Source organism: Neophocaena asiaeorientalis, unplaced genomic scaffold, assembly GCF_003031525.2.
Source record: "Neophocaena asiaeorientalis asiaeorientalis breed wild unplaced genomic scaffold, Neophocaena_asiaeorientalis_V1.1 scaffold336, whole genome shotgun sequence".
Classification (NCBI taxonomy): Eukaryota; Metazoa; Chordata; class Mammalia; order Artiodactyla; family Phocoenidae; genus Neophocaena; species Neophocaena asiaeorientalis.
This window is the reverse complement of record NW_020174788.1, coordinates 1,798,297-1,809,442: the sequence shown is the minus strand read 5'-3', so window position 1 is coordinate 1,809,442 and position 11,146 is coordinate 1,798,297. Positions and strand designations below refer to the sequence as shown.

Below are 11,146 nucleotides of genomic sequence, written 5' to 3'. Positions count from 1 at the left end.
CACTCAGACGATCTCTCTCCACTCTTTCCCCAGGTTCGTCCTTGATGACCAGTACACCAGTTCCTCAGGCACCAAATTCCCGGTGAAGTGGGCGTCCCCGGAAGTCTTCTCTTTCAGTCGCTATAGCAGCAAGTCGGATGTGTGGTCATTTGGTAAGTGTCATTCTGGCCCCACTCGCACATGACCTGGGACTGTGGGCCAACTGTTTTATTTGTCAAATTCAGGCAGCCTTACTTGCCCTGAACACTGGATGGTGAGGGCGGCGTCCCACTGAGAGTCTGTACAAACAGCTCTGAAAGGAATGAAGGGGCCCTCATTATTGCATCTATTCTTGGACATTTTTGAAATAGGGGCAAAAATAAAAGCGAAAACAGGATGTTGGTGATAGCTGCTGTGACATCAAAAGCTAGAGTCAGGAGACTAGCACATGAGCCCTTGAGAGCAAGGATCATGTTTTTTCCAACATTATATTTATTCTCACATTTATTCCCACATTTAACTCTCAATAAAGTATTTTACCCATTCATTCAACAACGATTTATTGAGCATCTACTACATGCTAGGAGCTAATTTAGGTGCTCACAAAGCACTGGTACATAGGATAGAAAAGGCTCCTATTCTCTTGGAGCCAAGTTGTAAGGGGAAATAGTAACAATCATGCAAACAAGCTAACAAATATGTGTATAAGATAAAGTCAGGTAGCGGTAAGTGCTATGAATAAAACAAAAGAGTAATGGGAAAGAGAGTAACTGGAAGGGAGGGAGGGTCTGTTTTAAATAGCAGGGTCCAGGAAGGCCTCTCTGAGGAGGTGACTGTTGAGCAGAGAGCTGAATGATGAGACGGAGCTGTCTCCATTTGAAGGTCCAGGGAACAGTGTCTCTAACAAAGGAAGCGGCAAGTGCCAAAGCTTGGTGTGTCCAAAGAAAAGAGGTACTGACTTAGTGGGAGAACAGTAGGCAATGAAATCGGCAGGCCATGGTAAGGAATTAGAATTTCTTATAAGTGCAAATGGGCAAGAATGAAAAGACAAAATGAATGATGCCGGTGTGGCAAGAAGTACTAAATATTCTTGCTGGATGTGTCATGTCTTTCTAAGCCATAGTTTTTGCATATTAATGTATACAGAAAACTATACTGGACAACCTCTTTGACTTGGATTGTAAGAAGGATTCTACTTCGGACAGGAATAGTTTGGAGTTTGATGTTGTCATTGTATGCGAAGGGAAAGTTTGCCAAATATATTGACTAGTAGTAGAAACCAGGGAGAAGATGACTAATTAAATCTCTTACGAGGAGAACTAAGTAATCTTCTCCAGCATTTTAGAATATCCATTTCCAACAACCAAGTGATTTTTGATTTTGAGTCCTTCTGAATTGTTCCTTAAAGTAGTTACCCTGTTCAACAGGCCTAACTATGACTTTGTTAGTCAAATTTAAGGTACAGAATGAACTTAGAAGAAAACAAACTGCGCTTGAGCAACCTCACATTCTCTTTTCCCCAGTGCATATAACTAGGAAGGGTATGGCTGATGTGTGGCCACTCTCTATCGGTACGGCGGGTCATGCTGCACCAAGCCAGGTGTCCCATAAAGAGATGTTTGCAGCCAGGGCCACTTTGTCGCATTCACCTGCTGACTCGGAATGGGGTTTATTCTGCCACAGGTTGTCAGCCTAGGACTTTGCTGCTGCATCTTATAATTAGAGGGTTGAGCTAAAGTCCATCCCTTCCTAGGATATGTCATCTGAAGTGTCTAAAGATGAGATTGACCGATGGAAGCAGAATAGAGGGGTGAGAAAACTGGGGTGGCAAACCTGAGAAACAGAAACCTGGATGGAGGAGAGCTTTTGCCTGCCTCAAGGCCATTGGGCTTTGTCACGCATTTTGAGGTTTTTCCCCTAATTAACTGCACTATTTTTTAAAACATCTTTATTGGCGTATAATTGCTTTACATTGTTGTGTTAGTTGCTGCTGTATAACAAAGTGAATCAGCTATAGGTATACATATATCCCCATATCCCCTCCCTCTTGCCCCTCCCACCCTCCCTATCCCACCCCTCTAGGTGGTCACAAAGCATGAGCTGATCTCCCTGTGCTGTGCAGCTGCTTCCCACTATCTGTTTTACATCTGGTAGTGTTTATATGTCAATGCCATTCTCTCACTTCGTCTCAGCTTCCCCTTCCCCATGACCTCAAGTCCATTCCCTACGTCTGCGTCTTTATTCCTGTTTTGCCCCTAGGTTCTTCAGAGCCTTTTTTTTTTTTTTTTTTCTTTTTAGATTCCATATGTATGAACTGCACTATTTTAAACAAGTCAACTAACCTCTTTGGGCCTTACTCAGTTCCTCAATGCATCACAAGGTTTGCATGAAAGCAATTGTTTTCCAGCCAGCTTTCCCCCATTTTCCAAAGAAATCTCACCAGAAATCCTGGCATCTTGGGGTACTAATTGGTCTTATTTACTGAATTTCCAAAACTCCTGAGGCATTTCTGAGGATCCCTTAGAAATTCTAATCCAGTTGTCTGGGCTAGGGCCCAGGATCTGCCATTGGAACAAATTTCTGAGTTGATTTTTCAAAACTTCAGATGTTTTAGGGATCATACTTTGGAAAACTCTGCCCTCAGGATCTCTGGACTATGCTTTGAAAACCACTGGATTAGGTGATCTGCAAGCTCTGTTCCCACTCTGACAACCTATGAATAGATGAGTACATAATAAAGCTGGGTGTGACATTTCTACTGAGGGCAAAAAAGGAAAAGGGATTAAATCGGAGGTCAAAAATGGACAACCTAAAGATTTTTGCTTGGTTAACACAGTATTTCTTTTAAATCAAATTGAGTTTATATTTTAAAACTCCCAATTTATGACTTATCTTTAAAAAATCAGAAAATGTGGCAATTCAGAGCCCTCATTCCCATGTGCCCTATGCCGGCTGGAGCTAAATCACAGCTGCCCCTTTGGGGACAGAATTTTTGACCTCCAGTTTTTCACAGTCCTCCCTAGTCCCTATTATGCAGACCTCATCCACTCCATTCATCTATATCATGTGTAGACATTTGAGTTTACATCGCCTGCAACTTTTAGTAGTAGCATTTGAGTTAGATATAACAAAGGGCTGAGCTTGAACATTCTTCACCACTAGAAAGGTAGGGAAATCGCTCTTTAGAAATAGCACAGGCCTAATAAGCCTCAGGTGGCTTTTGATATTGTACTTTCTGGAGGTAGGGACTTGAATCTTAATGTCAAGGAGTCTGTGATTTCTAGAGGTAAGTTGGTTTGTTCGCTATTTAGGAACTTTATCACTAGCTGTTTCGATTCGCCATTTCTCATAGGTGTGCTGATGTGGGAAGTCTTCAGTGAAGGCAAAATCCCGTATGAAAACCGAAGCAACTCAGAAGTGGTGGAAGACATCACCACTGGATTTCGGTTATACAAGCCTCGACTGGCCTCCTCACATATCTACCAGATCATGAATCATTGCTGGAAAGAGGTCAGTAAAGGAAGTGGTTCCCCCCCCATTATAATCTGCAATTGCAGGGTCTGCCCCCATCCCTGAAGAAAGGAACCCTCTCAGAGGATGAGGCAGTAGGGATGACAAAATAGATTAGCAAGAAAGTGACGTTGAGCATCTATTAACTAAAGGAGTTACTCATCCCTAGAAGAGCTGGCAGGGACCTTAAATGTTATTTGATTTGTAATATAATGTCACAAGCCATCAATATACTGTCAGAAAGGAAGAGTGGGGAAGGCCTATGTCAATTTTTTTGAGAAAAAAAGCACCTGTAACATCATAAAACCATTAAATATACATGAAGTTAGTTCTATAAACTGGTAAACAGAAGTTCACTGGTGCTGTGAAATTATTAAAATGACTGAATTAAAATTCATTTTATTCATACAACAATTCAGAATGGGAGCCAATTACTCTGCACCCTCCCAGAAATCTCAGTTATCCTTGGGTGGCAGGCTATGCCTTAAGCCACATCAGCATGAGTGTTAGATGTCCTTGGGTGAGTTAGCAAATTTTAAATTTCAACCACAGTTGAAAGTTGCTGAATAGAGAATTAACACAAATTCGGATCATGGAAGGGTAACAGGGGGGATTTAAAAAGTTTAGGATACTTGGGTTTTATCTCAGTTTTATCATTTCTTAATCATTAATCATGGGCCATTCTCTGAACCTCCTTTTTCTTACTGTAAGATAATTAAATAATGTTTGCTCTGTAAGTTCATAGAGCTTTTGTCATCAGAAACAAAGAAATAAACCATAAAGACATAAAGAAGGGTACAAAACAAATCTAGTCCACTTCTCAAGGATTAAATACTATAACAATTATGATAGCTGACATTTAGTACTGTTTTCTTTTTTTAATTTTTATTAATTTTTAAAATTTTTGTTTAGAAGTTTTAGGTTTATAGAAAATTTGAGCAAACAGTGCAGAGAGTTCTCCCCTATAAATAACATTTTGCATTAGTGTGGTACATTTGTTACAATTATTCTACCACCAATGATACATTATTATTAACTAAATTCCACGTTTTACATTAAGGTTCACTACTTTTTTTGTACAGTTCTCTGAGTTTTGACAAACGTATATCATGTATCTACCATTATAGTATCATACAGAATAGTGTCACTGCCTTTAAATGCACTGTGCTTCACCTATTTATCCCTTCCCCTCTTCTTCCCAAATCCCTGGAAACCATTGATCTTTTTATTGTCCAAGTTCTGCCTTTGCCAGAATGTCACATAGTTGAATCATACAGTATGTAGACTTTTCAGATTGGCTTCTTCCATTTAGAACTATGCATTTAAGATTCATCCATGTCTTTTCATGGCTTGAAAGCTCACTTCTTTTTACCACTGAATAATATTTCCATTGTATGGATATACCATAGTTTGTTTATCCATTCACCTACTGAAGGACATCTTGGTGGCTTCCAGTTTTGGGCAGTTATGAATAAAGCTGCTAGACACATTTGTGTGCAAGTTTTTAGATGGACATAGATTTGTAGCTCAATTGGGTAAATATCTAGCGGTGTGATTCCTGGATCATATGAAATGAATAGTTTCATAACACTATCATACGAAAATGTTTAGCCTTGTAAGAAACTGCCAGACTGTCTTCCAAAATGGCTACCATTTTCACATTCCCACCAGCAATGAGAGTTCCTGTTGCTCCACATCCTCACCAGCATTTGGCGTTGTCAGTGCTTTGATTTTAGCCATCTTAATAAGAATATAGTGGTATCTCATTGTTATTTTAATTTGCAAATCCCTAACATATGATGTTGAGCATCTTTTCATATGTGTATTTTCCATTTGTATACCTTTTTAAATGAGGTAACTGCTTAGATCTTTGCCCATTTTTTAATAGGGTTATTTGCTTTCTTGCTTTTGAGTTTTAAGAGGTCTTTGCATATTTTCGATATAAGTCCTTTATCAGATATGTGTTTTAAAAACATTTTCTCCCAGCCTATGGCTTATCTTTTCACTCACTTAACAGTGCCTTTTACAGAGTAGAAGTCTTTTACAGAGCAGAAGTTGTTAATTTTAACAAAGTTCAACATCAATTTTTTTTCTTTTATGAATCGTGCTTTTTGTGTTGTATCTAAAAACTCATTGCCAAACTCAAGGTCACCCAGATTTTCTCCTATGTTATCTTCTAGATGTCTTATAAGTTTTGCATTTTACATTTAGTTCTATGATCCATTTTGAGTTAGTTTTTGTGAAGAGTGTCAGGTCTGTGTCTAGAGTCATTGTATTGCATGTGGATGTCCAATTGCTCTAGAACCGTTTGTTGAAAAGACTACCCTTGCTCCATTGAATTGCCTTTGCTCCTCTGTCAAAGATTTGACTACATTTGTGTAGGTCTACTTCTGGGATCCCAACTCTATTCCATTGACCTATTTGTCTATTCTTTCACCAATACCATGCTCTCTTGATTACTATAGCTTTATAGTAAGTCTTGAAGTCAGGAAGTATCAGTCCTCCAAACTTGTTCTTCTTCAGTATTGTGTTGGCTATTCTGAGTCTTTGGCCTTTCCATATGGAGTTTAGAGTTGGTTTGTCAGTATCTACAAAATAACTTGCTGGGATTCTTGTGATTGTGTTGAATCCATACATCAAGTTGAAAAGAAATGACATCTTAACAATAGCAAGTCTTCCTAACCATGAACATGGAATATTTCTCGACATATTTAGCTCTCCTTTGATTTCTATCTTTAGAATTTTATATTTTTCCTAAAATAGACCCTGTACATATTTTATGAGATTTATACCTAAATATTTTCTTTTTTAGTCTTACTGAGTGCTTATTTTATGTTGCATTTTTATATACAATTTTATTTAATTCTCACAACAATCTTATGAGATTGATAGTATTATTATCCCCATTTTACAGATGACAAAACTGAGGTTCAAAAAGGTTAAGTAACCTGTTCAAAGGTCATACAGCTAATGAGTAGAAGAGCTGTGATTCAAAAGCAGGCCATATGATTCCAAAATACCTGCTGTTAACAACTAAGACATAATGGCCTCAAATACAATATATATAGAAGCATATTTAAAACTCAGCAGAGGGGATTGCTGTTTAACTCTGGTTTGCTTTGGAATTAGCTATGACACACAAGTACAAGGAAATCACAGAGTTCTTTTCTTCCCTCTCTAGAAACCAGAAGACCGGCCACCTTTCTCCAGACTCTTGAGTCAACTGGCTGAAATTGCAGAATCGGGACTTTAAAAGAGACTCAGTGCCAGGCCATGGGCTGCAGATCCTGAGTGGGGCAAGGAGGTCTTCCCACCACAGAGCATTAAAAGCTGTCACCATCCCAGGACTCCTCAGAGGCAACTGGCCTGTGGCGCCAGTCCCTAAGCTGCCACGGAGGCAGCGGCCTGATAGAGGCGGGCACCAGGCCACAGGCAGGAGGCTCAGCCACTGAACTGGGAGCAGGGCCAGAGCAGTCTGTACCCTTCCTCCAGCCTCTTATCTTGTGTGGAGCGCAAACCTCAATCGACAGCTTTCAAGCAACATTTCTTGCACTTCTTAGAGAAAGGGAGAGATGGGGCAGGACCTTGGATTATTACCCTTATTGTTATTTTAAACATGGACCTGAAGTTCACGGTCAAGGGATTTTTTATTCGACCTGACAACACAGAATCCCAGGATATGGGGCAAGATGAACAAGGAGCATGACTCTTTTTCAAGAACTAGTGAGTTAATTAAAGTCACAAAGAGTAAGCTCTGCCTCTGTGATGCTGTCAACCACAGCTTCCTGCCTTAGAGGATGATGGAACAGCTGCTCACATTAGAGGCCGGATATTCTGAGAAGCAGCTTTATGAGGTTTTACTCATAGAGTACACTGCCACCTCTCTCCTTGAAGGGAGCATAATGGACTGGGGTGAGCAATTCTGATCTCACCGCTGGAGTATTGGGTATCTGGTGTCTGGGCAGAAAGAGGGCATCAGATGGTGGAAACACCTGGTACAGGGAAAGGCCTTAGGTTGTAACCACTTGGATGCTCGTCTTTACTACCAAGCCAAGCAAGTGACTCTGAGTCCCCTTCCGTGCCGAATGCTTCCACAGGCATCCTGGGAGGAAATCATGGCTTCCGTAAACACTGACTTACTGAGACCTCCAGGAATCAGTCCCCTCTCTGCATTCTTTTATCCTCATCAACAGAGTGCAGACTTGTGCTGGGGAGTGTGGCCTGGCAGAGAAACTGAAGCTGGTTTAGGCCCTAGAGATTTGCAACTTTAAGGTTGAGACTTCCAAGTCTCCCCAGATTCTAAGAGAGGAGTAAGAGGTCTGTTCTTGTTCAAGCCATCTGGATGGAAACTGAGTCAGGCACCGAGTGGGGGGCTACCAAGATGCGCAAGGATGCCTACTGTTGATTGAGCACTTGAATATGCAAAATGAATATGTACTGAGCTACAAGCCTTAACTGCAGAATCTCAGTTCACCCTGAGTTCACACCAGTGCAGTGAGATATTATTATTATTCCCATTTTACAGATAATGGAACTTAGGCTTTGAAAAGCTTGGACACCGGCCTGAGGTGACAGAGCTAGGAAGAATACAGCCCACCTCTGTCTGACTGCAATGCACAGTTTCTCTATTTTTATTCAACACTGCCTTCTACTGAGGGTGAAAGGGATTGCTGAGGAGGTAAGTACAGTAGAGGGGAAAGTCCTAGAGAGCCAATAAAGAAGCCAACACAGCACCATCAGCAAGTAAAGCTGCTCCTGCATAGACCAGGGTGGCTGGCGGTGTAGCCCTCCAACTTGGAATAGGATCTTTTTTTCCTCATCTGTATCCTCACCTTCATCAGAGTTAATGACGTTGGAGTTACTAAAGGAGTAATTAGCCCTTTGATTCACTCAACCCACCAGAGTCATATTGCATGAGGCAATTTGTAGATGAGCTTCAAAGCAGCTTTAAAAGATTCTCCTGCAGAAGTATAAATACTTCCTTGAATTATCACTTCAGCTTTGAGCCGGCTGCGGTCTTCTTGGACACTTTCTGGGGAAGGGTATTCCTTGATGTAAGAGAGATTTAATTTTCATACAGCGTTCAGGGAAAACTCTTTTTGGATGGTGTTGAAATCAGCTCTTTCTAAAAAATCATGTGATATTTTGACCGGCTGAAGATGCAGATGTACAACTTTCAAGTATAATTATTGCAAAACTGGTAGCTTCAAAAAAAAAACTATCATTTAGAAGATGATATTTCTCAACTTATCCAAAATCATCCCTGTTTACTTTTTTGGCATTTTGTACATTCTTTTTTGGAACCTTTAATTAGAGATGATTTCGGGAACATCCAGCCTAGAAGGAAAACATCAGAATTGACTGATTTCTGTGGTATGGTTTAGAAAAATTCTCCCTTACATGGTATTATCTTGTTCAAGCTCAGAATCATTGAGGCTTTAACTTAACATGTGTCAGGAGGTTACCTCTCAGTGTCCTGCAAAATAGACTTCTGCCTGTTCGGTTTTTGGCTTTTTTTTTTCCTTCTCACATTTTGAAAACGGTGCCATGTGCTCACAGGGAATTCCCCTATGCAAAGTTTTAGTTCTAGATGCATTTTGTAGATTTTGCATTGTGCCCTTTTGAGACTATGTATTTATATTTGGATAGATTGAATATTTATTAGTGTACAGCGATTGCTAATGTTCACAATTAAAATGTTACAAATATCTCTTATGCTTTGTAAATCACACCAAGTTAAAGGTTGGGTCTAGCAAATAAAGCTGTGCATTTTAGTAAAGAGGGTATGTATAGCCTGGGTCCATACTTATCCCAATGTCAGACAACCAAAAGTTTTCCATAAATAATAATGGTTACATAGTTTCACATTCCACAGACAAATAAAGACTATACATAGTTCAACATTGTTTCACCAAGTAAATATCAAATGCTTCCTGTGATCTCTGATATGCTGCACTGAGTGCTGCAGAAACAAAGATGAAAAAGACACAGTCTTTACTTTTAAGAAACTCCAGGTATGGTTGGGAAGGCAGACAAATAAACAAGTAAAATTATAATACAGCAATTAGAGCAACAACAGAAATAAGGTCAAAGTAGAGAAGAGCTGAGAAAAAGTGATGGAATCTATTGGGCAAAGGGTGACATCAGTGGAAACTTCTTAGAAACCTGCTACTGAAAGTGTGGTCCCCGGACCAGCAACAGCAGCATTACTAGCTTGTGAGAAATGCAAATTCTCTCTCCACCCTGAGATCCACTGAATGAGAATCTACATTTTAACAAGATCTACAGGTGATCATCTGCACATTAAAGTTTGGGAAGCACTGTCACAGAAGATATCATCTCTGACTCAGTTTTGAAGATGAATTATGCTTTTTTTAGGCAAGCCAATGGGCAGAAATACTTTCCAGGTAGAGGGATAGAGGAAACAAAACATATTGGGAAGCTATTATCAGTTTACCATTGCTGGGGCAAAGGGTGTGTGTGTGTCTGTGTGTGTGTGTGTGTGTGTGTGTGTGTGTGTAGACAAGGACTTAGATTTTAAAACACAAAAAATGTTGGAACTCTAGTTGTAGAGAGGAAAAATGTCATTGAACAAGGAGAGAAGGTCAAATTTGTGTTTAAAAATATATTCTGGCAGCAGTGTGGAGAGTGGATTTGAGAGAGGGAAAGCTGGTGAAAGAGAAACCAATCTGGAGATGATTTCTGACTTGCTCCTAGTACCAAATTATTGTTCATACTCATTCTGTCATCTGCTATGTGGGTGACATGTGGAAACTGTAATTCGGAGCTCTTAAGCCACAGTTGGACAGCAAGGCACAGCTGTTCTCCTCCCTCTTAAAATCCCAGTGAAATAAGGGCTGGGTTATTATAGTTTGGGTGTATTGAGCTCTCCCTGTACCTTTCAGTTCACCAAATGCCCACATCCACTGCTGGAGCCAGCTCATGCACTCAGAGGACCATCAGGTACCAGTGAGAAAGCCTGTGGCTTCCACACAGTCCTTTGTGGGACTCACCTCTGGGCTTGACTCCCCCTGGCAAATGACCCAGAGAGGAAGCTTCTAGAGCAGGATGGATGAACAGATCGGTTGCTCAGAGAGCATTTATCCTGCAGATCCTACTCTGCCTGGAACCTCCCAACACACAAGACCACCAAACTCAGGAAAAGGCAGAACATACCCCATTCAGCCAGATGGGCAGAGTGTGTGTGTGTGTGTGTGTGTGTGTGTGTGTGTGTGTGTGTGTGTGTGTGAGTGTGTCTTCAGTGACTCTGCATTTCTTCCCAAGTCATCATGAGTAGTTGGTTTCTGGGATAATTGAATCATACAGATACTGTTAGGAGGAGTTTTAGAGATCATTTGTTACCATTCACCTGCTATTACTTGGCACTGTGTCAGGTGTATACGATGAATAGGGTATCAGTTGAGGACCAAACACATCACAGTCAAATTAAGATAATTCAAGGCAAGCCTATTTCAAAAGGACTGTTTAACACAGTGTGGGTTTAGAAGAACCATAGTAAGTAGTACAGAGGGAAAGAACAGCCAAGGAACAGTTACCATGCCTAGGCCCAAAGAAATGAGGAACGGGAGTGGTCCCTTGCTTGTGGAAGCAGAGAGTCAGCTGGAGAAATGTGCCTCGAGAGGACAGCACATTTAGT

The 11,146-nt window shown here is 40.6% G+C and overlaps 1 protein-coding gene across 2 annotated transcripts in view; it reads left to right on the top strand.

The window, feature by feature from the left end:
* Positions 1–9,265, top strand: part of ITK (IL2 inducible T cell kinase) — a 67,400-nt gene extending 58,135 nt beyond the window's left edge. The window contains exons 15-17 of one of the 2 annotated variants that reach the window (XM_024760143.1): positions 34–152; positions 3,332–3,489; positions 6,671–9,265. In XM_024760143.1, coding sequence (XP_024615911.1) covers positions 34–152; positions 3,332–3,489; positions 6,671–6,742 — 349 coding nt within the window. In that variant the 3' untranslated portion in view covers positions 6,743–9,265. The remainder of the gene's footprint in view (positions 1–33; positions 153–3,331; positions 3,490–6,670) is intronic. The other variant, XM_024760142.1, reaches the window with a different exon arrangement.
* The last annotated feature ends 1,881 nt before the right edge of the window (positions 9,266–11,146 follow it).